We start from the raw sequence: 12,471 nt of genomic DNA, 5'->3' as shown, positions 1-12,471 counted from the left end.
ATGTACTGTCTTAAGTCTCAGTTTTATCTTAGAAAGATATTCTTTAATAACATAAACAATGAGCGAATTCCATCTTATTTGAAAGATGACTTAAATAATTAAACACTTTTTCTTAGCAGTATTCCATCCAGGTCTCTCAGTCAGGATCTGTAAGATGAACTTCTGTATTGCTTCAAATGCTGAGTTTGAAGCAATGTCAGAAACATTATTTTATTCACAAAATTCCATCTGAGCAAATCTGTACACTTTTCATACCAACTTCAGGGTCATACAGAATCATTCTGGTTTAGGTAATGTGAAAAGCTGTAACACCAGCTGTAACTAGCTAGTTTTTTTTGTTGCTGTTTTGTTGTAATTATGATGAACTCAAAGAGAAGCTGTAACTTGAAATTTTGGCAAGCTCATATAATGTGATGACAACGGAAGCAATTTCAACATATTTGATACTCATACCCTTTTTATTACAAATATCTTATCTGCTAAGAGAAACCATGCCAAATCTCATGATACAGCACATTTCTGAAAAGAAGGTGAGGATGAAGGGAAAATGGTTAAATGTGACTACATAAAAAAAAAACCCCACACATTTACATGAAGCAAAAACCTTATCTGTTAGTCAGTCATGTTAAAAACATAAAAAAGCCCCATAAGTACTATTTAAACTACTCAGCTTGATCAGTTTCATACCTGCAACTCCTTTATATTGTGGGCATTCCTTTTTAATATGACCTTCTCTCCCACAGATAAAACAACGTTTTTCTCTTACGTCTCTGTCTTCCAGGCGCTTCCATTTCTCTGCTGTCTGCCTGGGAGTCTTCTCCCTTCCACTTTCCACTATTACCCTTGCTAGTTTCCTCTTCTGAGGTGTACATAGGTGTGACTTTCCCTCCTTGATTAAATGCTCCTTTTCTGTTGGTTTATTCTGCATTTCTTTGTCCTCTTTGCTTCTTTTTTCCTTGATTTCTCCGTATCTTTGTGTACCTTCATAATCGCGATGCCGTCTTAGCCTGCAGGAGCAGAGAAGTGCTGAAGAATTCAGAGGCCTCACATTCACAGAGTCAATAAAAAAAAATGGAAATGCATGTGCTGTCCTTAGACAAAATAATTATTCCGTAGGATAAATACATTGCCATGCTTTTCCTTTGACTCTCCCACCAAACAGTGTTCCACTGATGTAACACATATTTAATAATTAAACTTTACAATTAGGTGATAATACAGTCCTAAATCCTCATCATTGTTACTAAAAAAACATAAGAACAGCTGAAAATTTGGCTGCTCAATTAGCAATGGAAGAGAAGGAACACCAAGCAAAATACTAATGAAGTACAAAAAAATAGGGCTATAGTTCTGGGCTTTTTTCTGCTTGCACAATTCGAACAGAACTCAGCTCTTTCCTTCTGAAACTGTGCATATTCACTCCAAAAGTCTCTTCTGCTGAGCTTCTAACATTCTGTGTGACTTAAAGGTCTAGTAGTAAGATGCACTACCACTGTCAAACTTGTTTCATCTAACAACTTTATACATGACTAGAAAAAGGAGACAAGAGTGAAACCTCCAAATCTGAAGATGATACCAGGCTCCTTTGGCCTGCATTGGATGCATTGCTAATGGCTGGAAACTTGGAAAATACTTCACAAAAGTGAATGAATGGCAAAAGAATGGTATGAGCTTCAAGATGAGCTTCTTTTTAAAGAAAAAAAAAGCATAAAGGAAGACATAGGGAACTATAGGCTGGTCAGTCTCACCTCTGCCTGGTTAGATCATGGAGCAGTTCCTCCTGAAAACCATGCTGAGGCACGTGGAAAACAGACAGGCAACTAGTGACTGGCAAGAGCAAATCATGCCTGACAAATCTGGCAGCTTTCTATAAAAATGTGTTTCAGAAATAATGGATACGGAGGACTGACTGACATCATGTACCTGGATTTCTGCAAGGCACTTGACACTGTCTTATACAACATCCTTGTCTCTAAAATGGAAAGACATGGATTTGATAGGTGGACCATTCAGTGGATAAGGAATTGGCTGAACAGCTGCACTTCAAACATGCCTTGATGTCTTTGCGAACACCAGTGATGAGTGGTGTTCCTCAGGAATCTGTACTGGGACCAGTATTATTCAACATTTGTTAGGGACATAGGCAAATGGAATAAGTGCACACTTAGCAAGTTATTGGATGATAAGATTAGCTTTAAACAGATACAGTAAAGTGTTACGTATTAGTCAGAACAGTTGTACCTGTTGTCACAGAAGACTGGCTAAGGTAAACCAGGACAATCAGGTTCAGGAAAAAAAACCAAAAAAACAACTAAAAGGACAAAATCATAAACAAGTCCAGTCCACAAATGAGCATTACCAGAGCAGGGCAAGTATGTGCTCTAACATCTTATACAGCAACCACAGTGGCTGAGGGAATGCATGAAAAAAGACTACAGAAAACAACTAGTTTGTCCTTCATAAACAGCACCCCCTTTTGAAATAAATGGCTGAACAGAGGATCAAATATATCAGTGGTTTTACCCCACAGGGCATTTCTGTTCTGAGATGCACAATTCCATTTATTTTTCCGCTAATGTTGTATAGAACACAGCTTAGTATGTGCAATGAACTGGTGTTTCACTTCAGAATGCAAGATTAAAAATCCATAGATATAAGACAGCAGTTTAGATGTTGAGGAAACTTTCACATCACCTTCAGCATCCTTTAATTTCAAACTATCATCAGCTACTGTGCTTGCAATTGCTAAAGCTGAGTAAATTTCTAACAGGATCAACAATGTAAACTCACAAATCTCTAATGTGTAATAGAACAGCCACTTCATCTAATATGATGTTAGTAGCTTTTTTTTTACTTAGTTACAGGAAAGTGCAAATGATTTTTAATGACAGCTTTTAACATAAAGAGATACCAAACAATGGTTAGATTTTTCCATCCACCTTACAAGTGAGCATAAAGGTTTTCAAGTTTTCACTATTTTTCAGATATGAAGTCTTTAAAGAGCTTTGTTAGAGAATGAGTTTTAAGTTTAGACATTTCGTATGAAGAAGAGCAGCAAAAACCTTTCAGCCACTCATTGGTTGCCAGAAGAGAGTCATTGAATATTGAATATGGCTACTCAGGGACAGGAAGCATTCCTTGGATGTAAAATTGTTCTCATACATGTGTGCTTATGAAAAATAATGCTGTGACATTCTTGCCTTGCTTTTGATAGGAATTGCATGATCCTGTGAACTTGCCAAAATCATGTCTTGTTCGGAGCAGCAAAATTCTGATAGTAGAAACTATTAAGTAACTAAAAATATAAAATGTATCCATGCTTGTTTAACACAACACATAGTTATTCTACTCTGCTGACTATCTAGATTCTCCTTGACTACTCCTTTTCTGAACATTTAGATTCTTTTTGATTACTCCTTTCCTGTATAAGGAAGTGCAGTCAGCATTGATACTTTAACAGTTGCGCAGCAACACTATCCACCACTGCCAAAAGATGTACTGATACGTTTCAATTTAATTTAGGTTCACAAAATCATCTGCAGTACAACAAGTTTTGATTTAGTATTACTATCCTAATCTTTTCTAAACAAACCCAAGGAAAAAAGTTACACACAGATGCCAATACTATACTCACTTTCGTCTCATGGGACAATCTTTCATGAAATGGCCAATTTTACCACAAGTTCTGCAGCATCTATCATTTGGTGCCAATTCTCCTTCTGTTAGTACCTCAGGATCAAAAAAGTACTCCTGTAGAGAAATCATATATTTAAAATGAAAATCCAAACTCTTGGAAACCCAGACAGATACAGAAGTGTTAAAACAGCAGTAAGAGTTACAGAAAAAAATAAACTTGGGGTCTGTAGCTGAACCCGGAAAGACCAAATTAATTAACAGGGCACTGACCTGCTCTTTGACCAGCAGCCTACTCACCACCAGGTCTGCACACTGTCATAAAATTGCAGTTTTAAGAAATGCTAAACTAGTTTTGATTTGGCTTAAAATACATCTATACAATGAATCTCTTGACTTGACTAGTATTCTGCAAAATATTTTACATGCAAGTAACATTAAAACAATACTGAGCAGTAACTCCCATGAAGAATTTTAGAGTAGCATGGATTAAGAGAAAGAGCTTACAGTGAGTGTAACCATAGTCCTGAAAAGGCTAAGTTATACACCAAAGAGCACACACATACTCCTCTTAGAAGGAACTTACCATTTTTGATGGGTATTCTTTAGGAAATATTTTTATAGGGGTACCAAATACCCTTCTGCCATTGATAAAAGCCTTCATTATAAAATTTGTCACTGTGGAAGAAAAACCCCAAACTGAAATCAACACTTAAACATCAAACTAGAACGTAAAATAATATCCAAGACAAGATCTTCACTTTGTAAGTGAAAATTATTAACAGAAGACTTACTTTTTCTTGACAATCCAGCTCCAAGATTGTGGTTCAAATCAAAGGGATCTGTAGAAATAAAACGTGAAAGGCGTTCCTCAATGTGCTGACAAAAGAGTAGAAATTGTTTCCATGAAAATGAAATGGGCCAGAAAGCAGTTTACAGGTCATTTCTAAAATACATCACTGCATTTTCTCTATCAGACATCACACTGACAACAAATAGCATAATAATACACAGAGTTGAATCATTTAAGTAAATATGGGTTCAGCTAAACCTAGTATTTTTGAGAACACCTCAACTGCACTACAGCTAATTTCTTTGCAAAGGGTTTTGTTAAATCTATTCTGCTGCTGCTTAATTCATAATGAAAAGTGTGAAATTTGCTTGGCAACTTCTTTTCAGTAGCCAAAAAAACCCTTAAGAATAATGGTAATTTTGTGATGGTTTCAAAACATGAGCACATAACATAGTATATGTAACCTAGTAATAGAAAAATAAATAAGTCTTGTGAAAAAGCAAAATTTTCATGTTAAACAAGTTCTGTATATTCCTGTACTTCATATGCTTTTACCTTCAATTACAATATATTTGGAGGTCCACTGCTTCTTGAAAGTTGTAAGTAGATTTTTTCTCCTGATGCAGATGACATGCTCTTTAAAATCAAATTCTTCTGTGTAGAATCGGAGAAGCCCCAGCCACAGTTGCCCAGTAGATTCAGTATTTTTTCCATAGTCTGGCCAAACAACTGACTAAAATCACAAAAATATTGTTACATGCAGTACTTACATTAAGCATTTTCATGATTTTCATAATGTATTTTTATCATTTATTTTATACAGAAAAACAATGGAATTACACTAGAATTTTTCCCTTCATCATTTATATTGATAATGCAATATTGGTTTCAAATGGTATATTTTTTAATCTATTAGCAATGAAAATGGACAATTAATAGAACTGGTACGAGGTTTTGCCTTTTGAGAAAAGAATATATTAATTCACTTAATACTGCCTGTATAAAACAAAATTATTCAATGAAATTAATCAGATATGATCAGATGGTAACTGCTGCAGGTGGTAGCAGTTATTCTCATCCAGAGAGAAAAAGAACCACTAATCATCCTTAACACCTTAAAATAATTTTGTGATCTATTTTGTCAGATTTTGGAGTTTATTTTTTCACAGATGAATTACAGCCAACCATATTCTAAAAGCCTTACAACACAGGAAAGGGATTTTCAAATCAGGAGCTACTCCACTTCCATTCCTGTATTCTGGATAGAATTAGTTTTGTTCTTAGTAGCTGGTATATTCTGTATTGTGCATTTAGCAAAGATATTGATATTGATAACATTGATAACCCGCTAAATATTTAATTTGTAGCTCAGTAATACCTACCCTAAGTCAAGGACTTTCCAAGTTTCCCATGCTGTGCCAGCCAGCAGGTGAACAAGAAGCTGGGAAGGAGCTCAGCCAGGACAGCTGACCCACACTGGCCAAAGGGATATTCCCTACCATGGAATGTAATGCTCAGTATATAAAGGAGGGGCAAGTGGCCAGGAGGTATTTACTGCTGCTGTGGGATGGGCTGGGCATCAGACAGCAGCTGCTGTGCAGTTGTATTTGGCATCTCTTGTTTCTCCTGGGTTTCAGTCCTCTCTCTCTCTTTTAATTACTACAACTACTATTATTATTATCATCATTGTAACAATTAAAAGTATGAGGATTATTATTTTTCTATCAATTAATAAAGTGTTTTTATTTCAACTCACAAATATTACTACTTTTTTTTTTTTTTTTTTTAATTAGCCTTCCCACCAGGGAGGGGCGAGGGGGAACAAGATTGGCTGTGTGGTGCTTAATTGCCAGCTGGAGTTAAACCACAATATTCAACCTCTGCATTTGGGAACAATGTCTTTAAAAGGAATTTCTATTCATTTGCCAAGCTACAAAGTAAATACTCACCAATTCCTCTATCTTATCAAAGAAATATACATTCCAGCCATCAACCAAAATTTCAGGCTTTTTTGTCTCTTTGTAGATCTGAAAGAATAATACTCAAACTCATTAGAAGAGTCTTTCATATTCAGCACTGACATTCTTCTGATCAAATGCTGTGTACAGTCACTCAATTCTTTCTGATATACTGTACCTCTTGAAGAACAGGGATGACTGGTGGATTTCTCTGTTGAAGAAAATAAAGCACCATAAGAGTATATGCGTAAGATGACAGGCTACCTCGTGATGCATCGCCAATGTCACATATCTACAAAAAGAAACAAGAGTTTTATCTTTCATGGTGATCATCCCTTGCTGCAGGACCTACTTCTTCTAGAATGTCTGGAATACACTTACCTTTGTAAAGACTTTCATTGTGTAACACAGGTATTTTACTCTAGGATCAATAGCTGCATATGATGACAGAAGTCTGGTGTTATGCAAGGCCTACAAGAATAAGAAAGTCATGTAGAAAATAAAGAGGCTCTGAAGTCAAGAAGGAAATAAGCTGAAAATATGAAAAACAAAAACTCTATGTTGTGTCCTCAAGAAATGCATAGTGAAGCCCTGCATGGTAGGACTCTATATTGGGAAAGAAAGCATTTAACAATGAGGTTATCACCTGCTCTTTTAAAAGCCAATCAACTTCATTAATCTGTGTGGAAGTGGCACAAAACAGCATTCACAGAACACTACTTCAAAACAAGAAGCCTAAATCCCCTGCTACAGTTTAAAAATGTTTGGTAGAAGGTAACTACTTGAACCCAGAGATTTCAGTCCAAATCTGTAAGAGCTACCAACAGACAATAAGGATTCATAACTTCAAGGAGAAAACTTTCACATTTAGTGGTTGAGATATCTTCCTCAAGACTCCCCTTGAGCTCATAAAAAACCTTAGTAAAAAAATTAAGAAACAATAAAAATTGTTTCTAAGACTTAACTTTCCTTTGATGTTTCAAGGAAGAGGGTTTTGAAATTTAGAGAGATTGAAATAAATTAAACCTGTTTTTAAAATGTTTGGCCAAGAACACATGGATTGTTTTTGAGTTTTTTTGGGTTTTTTTTTATATTCTATATGTTAGAGTTCAGGTAAGCTGGGTTCAAAATCACAAATCCAGGTCTCAAGGCTAGGCAAGAGCCATGATGCTAAGTGGAGTCTATAAAAGCTGAAGTTACTTTATATTGTCTCTCATTTAAGAAAGACATACAATATGTAGACCACTGTTTCTTACTATTACTGTAGAACTAATAGATTTTCCTAGGAAAGTGACAAGTCTCAAGTCGCAACTGTGCAGCTGACTCCACTCATAGTCAAACAAACAAAACCAAAAAGGTTTCTTTAAAATATAATACTGGAACATGTCTCATGAAACAGATCCTCAGTTTTTGTTACACAACATAAAATAAAAAAGGAGATAACCTTACCAGAGTATTATATAAACTGATGTCTACTTCAAGACCACTTCTGACATGGAAAAATTTGACAATTGGGACTTTAGCAGTTGTTATAGGCAAGACATTTCTTAAACCTAGGATGAAATGTCATATTACTGAATAGCTACAATACAGTCCTACACAGTATCAAGTAAATTCCAACTGTAGCCAAAAGGCCACAAAATAAAATCTTAGTTGACACCAAATTTGTATTTCAGTTACGTTTTAACATTGATTTTAGAAATTTGTCGAACATGATCAATCTGCTAAATATAATTTATATAAATGTACATTTAGCCCCCTCAAAAATATAGAGCAGTCTAAATAAGAGTATAGAATTTCTTTATTTAGAAATAAGCTTAAGAGATAAATGGTAGTTCATTCCAACTCATTTGAGATACACCAAAATGAGCACTACAAAATTCTTCTGTGATTTATTGTAGAAAAAACAGGATTCCCACTGCAGACTTGTATCAGAATATCTTTTACTATCAACTTCCTATGAACTGAAAATACAAGTACATATTTATTAAACTGAAGCCTCAAGTCTTAAATCATTTTTCTTATGCATGTAAGTTACAAATACACTATCTGTCCAGATCAGATGTGGTCCAATAGCATTATAACCTTAACACCTACATATACAAACAACAACAAAAAAATCCAGTTGTTCACAATATTCAACCTCACTCTTACTAACATAAGCTCTTTTATGTTAGTTGTATCTTAATGATTTTCATCTACAGCGCCCCAGAACACTGTCACTACAGCAAATTAAGTAATAAAACCAGAATCACTTATTTTAATTTTCCAGAAAGTTACCTGACTGTTTCTTGAGAACTTTTGCTAAATCTTCAATGATTCTGATGCAATCAAGTCCCTAAGACATTAAGAAAAAAAGCTGAAAGATGTTTCTGCGGCAAGTATTTTAGGCAGACATTTTATCATGTGCCATTAAGCTTAAAGCTGTATAATCAAATGTTTCATGTTATACAGAATTATGTGAATACAAGAAATTGTTTCAAAATAGCATATGTAGAGTAAACAGTTGATAATGTAATAATGGAAACCTTTTAAAAGCTGATATTAGGCATGAAAGGAGACTGATGTGCTCTTCCATTGTTTCCCATTCCCAGCGGTTTATGAAATAAAGAATTTTATTTATCTGCACAAGTGAGGCTAGAAATGCAGAATTCAGGAGAAAACTGGCTACTTTATTGTTAGACTCATATCTAGCACAACAGCAAACATCCCCAAAATAATCTGTCTTAATGATACCTTAGTATTTTCTTATAATATTAAAAACTTTTATATAAAATAATGAGTCTGTTACACTAGATACACAATATAAGACAATTTTGCATTTATTTAACCATAAAATCAAAATCTTCTCAACCTACCTCAGCAGTTGCCCGACCGTCTATTGTCATACAGATATCAAGATCACTTTGTTTGAAGCCAAAGCCATTTTTTGAGGAGCCAAACAAATCCAGCTTGGTTCCTGTAAGGCATGTATTGTATTATAGCCATATATCAACAAAAAATATCAAATTACATATAACACAGAACCTCAAATTGTATGTAGCTGCAAGCCACTGCATGCCTTCTAATACAGGCATGAAAACATTACTGTATTTCTGTGGAATATGAATACTTTCTGATCAACTTTGCTTATGAGAAAATCTCTGCTATTACTGATTCATTGAAGCAGTCCAACAAATCCAGAAACAAGTCAGAATTTCCAGTAATTAAATCATCAGCATGTAGGTTCAGGCTGACATCTGACTGAAAAATGCTTTGTATAGAGATTCCCAGGGTAGGGGATATACTTGGCTTCAGCCAAAAAAAATATTTTTTTAATTTTAAAAGACCATGAACTAAAGTCCAGGTGTTACTGGTAAGAACTCCAGAAACAAAGGAAAAAAACCCCAAATGCCTAGGGTCTATGAATAGGCCAGATGTTGTGCCTGTATTTTGAAATATTCCAAGCCCAGTAAGTTTCAGTAGGAAGTACTACAAAAAAAACTTGTTGTTTATAAGAGCAGTTATAAAAATAAGCAGTTACAAAAAAAAAAACCCAGACTTTATTTATTAATAAATAAAGTTAAAATAACAAATGTAAAATGATTCCACTTCTGCTTTGATTGTTTCTTCCTTAACTTGCCATTATTCCTTCCTACTAATATGTGCTATAACAGGAATAAATAAAAAAATCCTAGATATAAAAAAGCCTTAAAAGACTTAGAACGAAAGTTAATGTAATGAAGTATTTCAATGCTTAGCAACAATATGGGTTGAATATTCAGAACTGAAGTGTTTATTGCACTGAAATGATGTTTTCTTGGAAAACTTCAAGTATGAACAATCAAAAGTATAAATATAAAGTTAGAATGGCCTAATTACCTGGGAAATCCTGCCTAATGAAGACTTCCAAGCTTTGTCTTATATGTTCCCGAGCCTGATCCTCTACTATATTTGGAGCAAAATCATCTTTAAAAAAAAGAAGGAAAAAAGACAACAATTTAGGCAACTGTCCTTTAGGAAGAGCAAAGAGCAAGGATTCAAGTGAAAGTAGGGGTTTACAGTGGGGCAGGGAAAGGGAAAGAGAAAAAGAAAATTCACATGTGAAGGAAAGAAAGCAAGGATGAAGTAGAAGAGAAATACCTGTTCAAAGAAAAATATTAATTAGACAAATAATGCATTTTGTCTGGTCAGAAATGGCGAGAGAGAAAGGAGGAAAGTTGGGTCACTCTGAAAAGAACAAAAGTGGAGAAGTGTTACAAAATGATATTTTGACACTTTTTTCTAGAATACTGAAGGTTTTTTTTATGAAAACTACAAGTTAAGGAACATAATTCAAATCAGACAAATATAAAAGCATCAATCAAAAACTCCACCCAAAATTAGGCTCTCAGAAAATGCATTTTCCTGTACGAATAATCAACCAGCCAATTGGAAGACTAATCTAAACACTTTCTAGTTCTCTAGATACAAACTATTCAACAATTCTATTGCAGCCATTACCATTTAGCCAATTGTAGAATTGTATCTAAGAGCTGAAGACAATGTGCAAGCAAACAAACTGGCACCTTTTAACACCATTAGTCTGTGGATTTGGTTTTTTTTCTGATTCTATTTCTACAGTACAACAATATTCAAAGGAAAAAAACTTACGGTAACACTGGACACAAACTTGATCTAGAATAACCGAAAACTTGGGTGGCAGTGGAGGCAGTGGGTCAAGCTCGATTTTCTTGAAGTCTTCTGGACAATCATTCTTTAAATGACCTTCCCGTTTGCACAAGCTACATACTACTGTAGGAGACTGCATGAACAAAAGCAAGATTGGTTTTAAAAATTATAGTGCTTCAATGAATTTGAGCAACACTTTCATGTAACTTCCAACAGAACATAAGCAGTATGTTTATGTTCTGATACAGCTTGCTTACCTTGCCCTTCGTAAATGCTTGTTTATTGAATTCATAAAAAAGTTCAGATTCTAAGCATTGTTCTACTACTGTGGTCTCTTCAGAATGGCTTCCCTTCTCAGTAAGACATTCTTGACTCAAATTGATCCTCAGAGGCCCATCTACATTTTCTGCAAAATGTTTGTTTTCATATTTACTGGGGATGGAAAAATCATCTTCTTCCTCTGACAGTGCATCATCATCTCCAGATCCAGTATACGTGTTATCTACTTCACCTCCAGTTCTAATGCTAACACTGCATTCTCTCTGATTTTGAAGACCTGGTGCTTCCTCTTCTTCCTCTTCATCGTCTGAATTAATCATTTGGGATATCTGACCCTGTGCTGAACACAGGAATTTTTGTGGGGATTCATCCAGTTCATCAGTACCTTCAGTACTACTATCCTCATCAATGCCAATCTTGTCATCTGTTATACCACTACACTCCAAGCCAAATTCATCACTCTCTGTAAGTGCAGTGTGTGGAAAACCTTCTAAGTCTGAAGTATCACATGTCTCTACATCGTGTTCATTCACCATAACAGAGAGTTCTCCACTGTCACTGTCTTCATCAATTGTCTGCTCAGCAGCCAAAATATCATTCCATTGCCTTTTCTGTTGTTCATGTTCTTCCTCCTCTTCTTCATCTTCATTCTCACTCTCTGTCTCTTCACAACTAGGTTTAAAATCTTCGTTATCTCCAGAAATAATTTCCTCAATTACACAGTCTGAGTCTTCATGGGTAATTCCCAGATGACTTACATCATCAGCCAGTTCTTCTTCTGTGAAACTTTCTGAGCCATCACACAGTTTTGAAGGATCAATTTTATGTTCCTTGGGCATACATGTATTCACTGTTAAGTAATCTTCTACTATGACTGTGTTTGTTGTACCATCTAAGTTTTGCAGATCAGAATCTTCATGCTTTATAGCATCTTTCCCATGGTCCACCACTTGGGACTTCTTCTCACTTGCATTTGAAGAGGGTACTTTGCTCCATTTTGCACTTTTTTTGTGAGGCAAGGCAAAATACTTGTAAGTTGCTCTCAGACAGTGAAGAATATACTCATACACTAGCTGGCTGTTCAGAGTTCTTGCCACATTCCTTTTGACTGAATATGGGTCTAGTAGAAAGAAGAAGTGAGCCAGCATTGAAAGAGTT

At 35.2% G+C, this 12,471-nt stretch overlaps 1 protein-coding gene across 4 annotated transcripts in view; it reads right to left on the bottom strand.

Annotated features, from left to right (window-relative positions):
- TUT7 (terminal uridylyl transferase 7) overlaps window positions 1–12,471 on the bottom strand; it is a 34,124-nt gene that overhangs the window by 3,958 nt on the left and 17,695 nt on the right. For all 4 annotated transcript variants that reach the window (XM_086868864.1, XM_023943649.2, XM_086868865.1 and 1 more), the window contains 14 exons: window positions 11,292–12,433; window positions 11,017–11,167; window positions 10,246–10,332; window positions 9,243–9,343; window positions 8,665–8,722; window positions 7,834–7,937; window positions 6,766–6,855; window positions 6,563–6,676; window positions 6,376–6,453; window positions 4,982–5,159; window positions 4,428–4,475; window positions 4,220–4,311; window positions 3,635–3,750; window positions 688–1,007 (listed from right to left, as the gene is read on the bottom strand). In XM_086868864.1, coding sequence (XP_086724990.1) covers window positions 688–1,007; window positions 3,635–3,750; window positions 4,220–4,311; window positions 4,428–4,475; window positions 4,982–5,159; window positions 6,376–6,453; window positions 6,563–6,676; window positions 6,766–6,855; window positions 7,834–7,937; window positions 8,665–8,722; window positions 9,243–9,343; window positions 10,246–10,332; window positions 11,017–11,167; window positions 11,292–12,433 — 2,679 coding nt within the window. The remainder of the gene's footprint in view (window positions 1–687; window positions 1,008–3,634; window positions 3,751–4,219; window positions 4,312–4,427; window positions 4,476–4,981; window positions 5,160–6,375; window positions 6,454–6,562; window positions 6,677–6,765; window positions 6,856–7,833; window positions 7,938–8,664; window positions 8,723–9,242; window positions 9,344–10,245; window positions 10,333–11,016; window positions 11,168–11,291; window positions 12,434–12,471) is intronic.

This window comes from Cyanistes caeruleus, chromosome Z, assembly GCF_971803275.1.
Source record: "Cyanistes caeruleus chromosome Z, bCyaCae1.hap1.1, whole genome shotgun sequence".
Taxonomy (NCBI): domain Eukaryota; kingdom Metazoa; phylum Chordata; class Aves; order Passeriformes; family Paridae; genus Cyanistes; species Cyanistes caeruleus.
The sequence above is the reverse complement of the archived record's forward strand: the minus strand, read 5'-3'. Positions and strand labels throughout refer to the sequence as shown.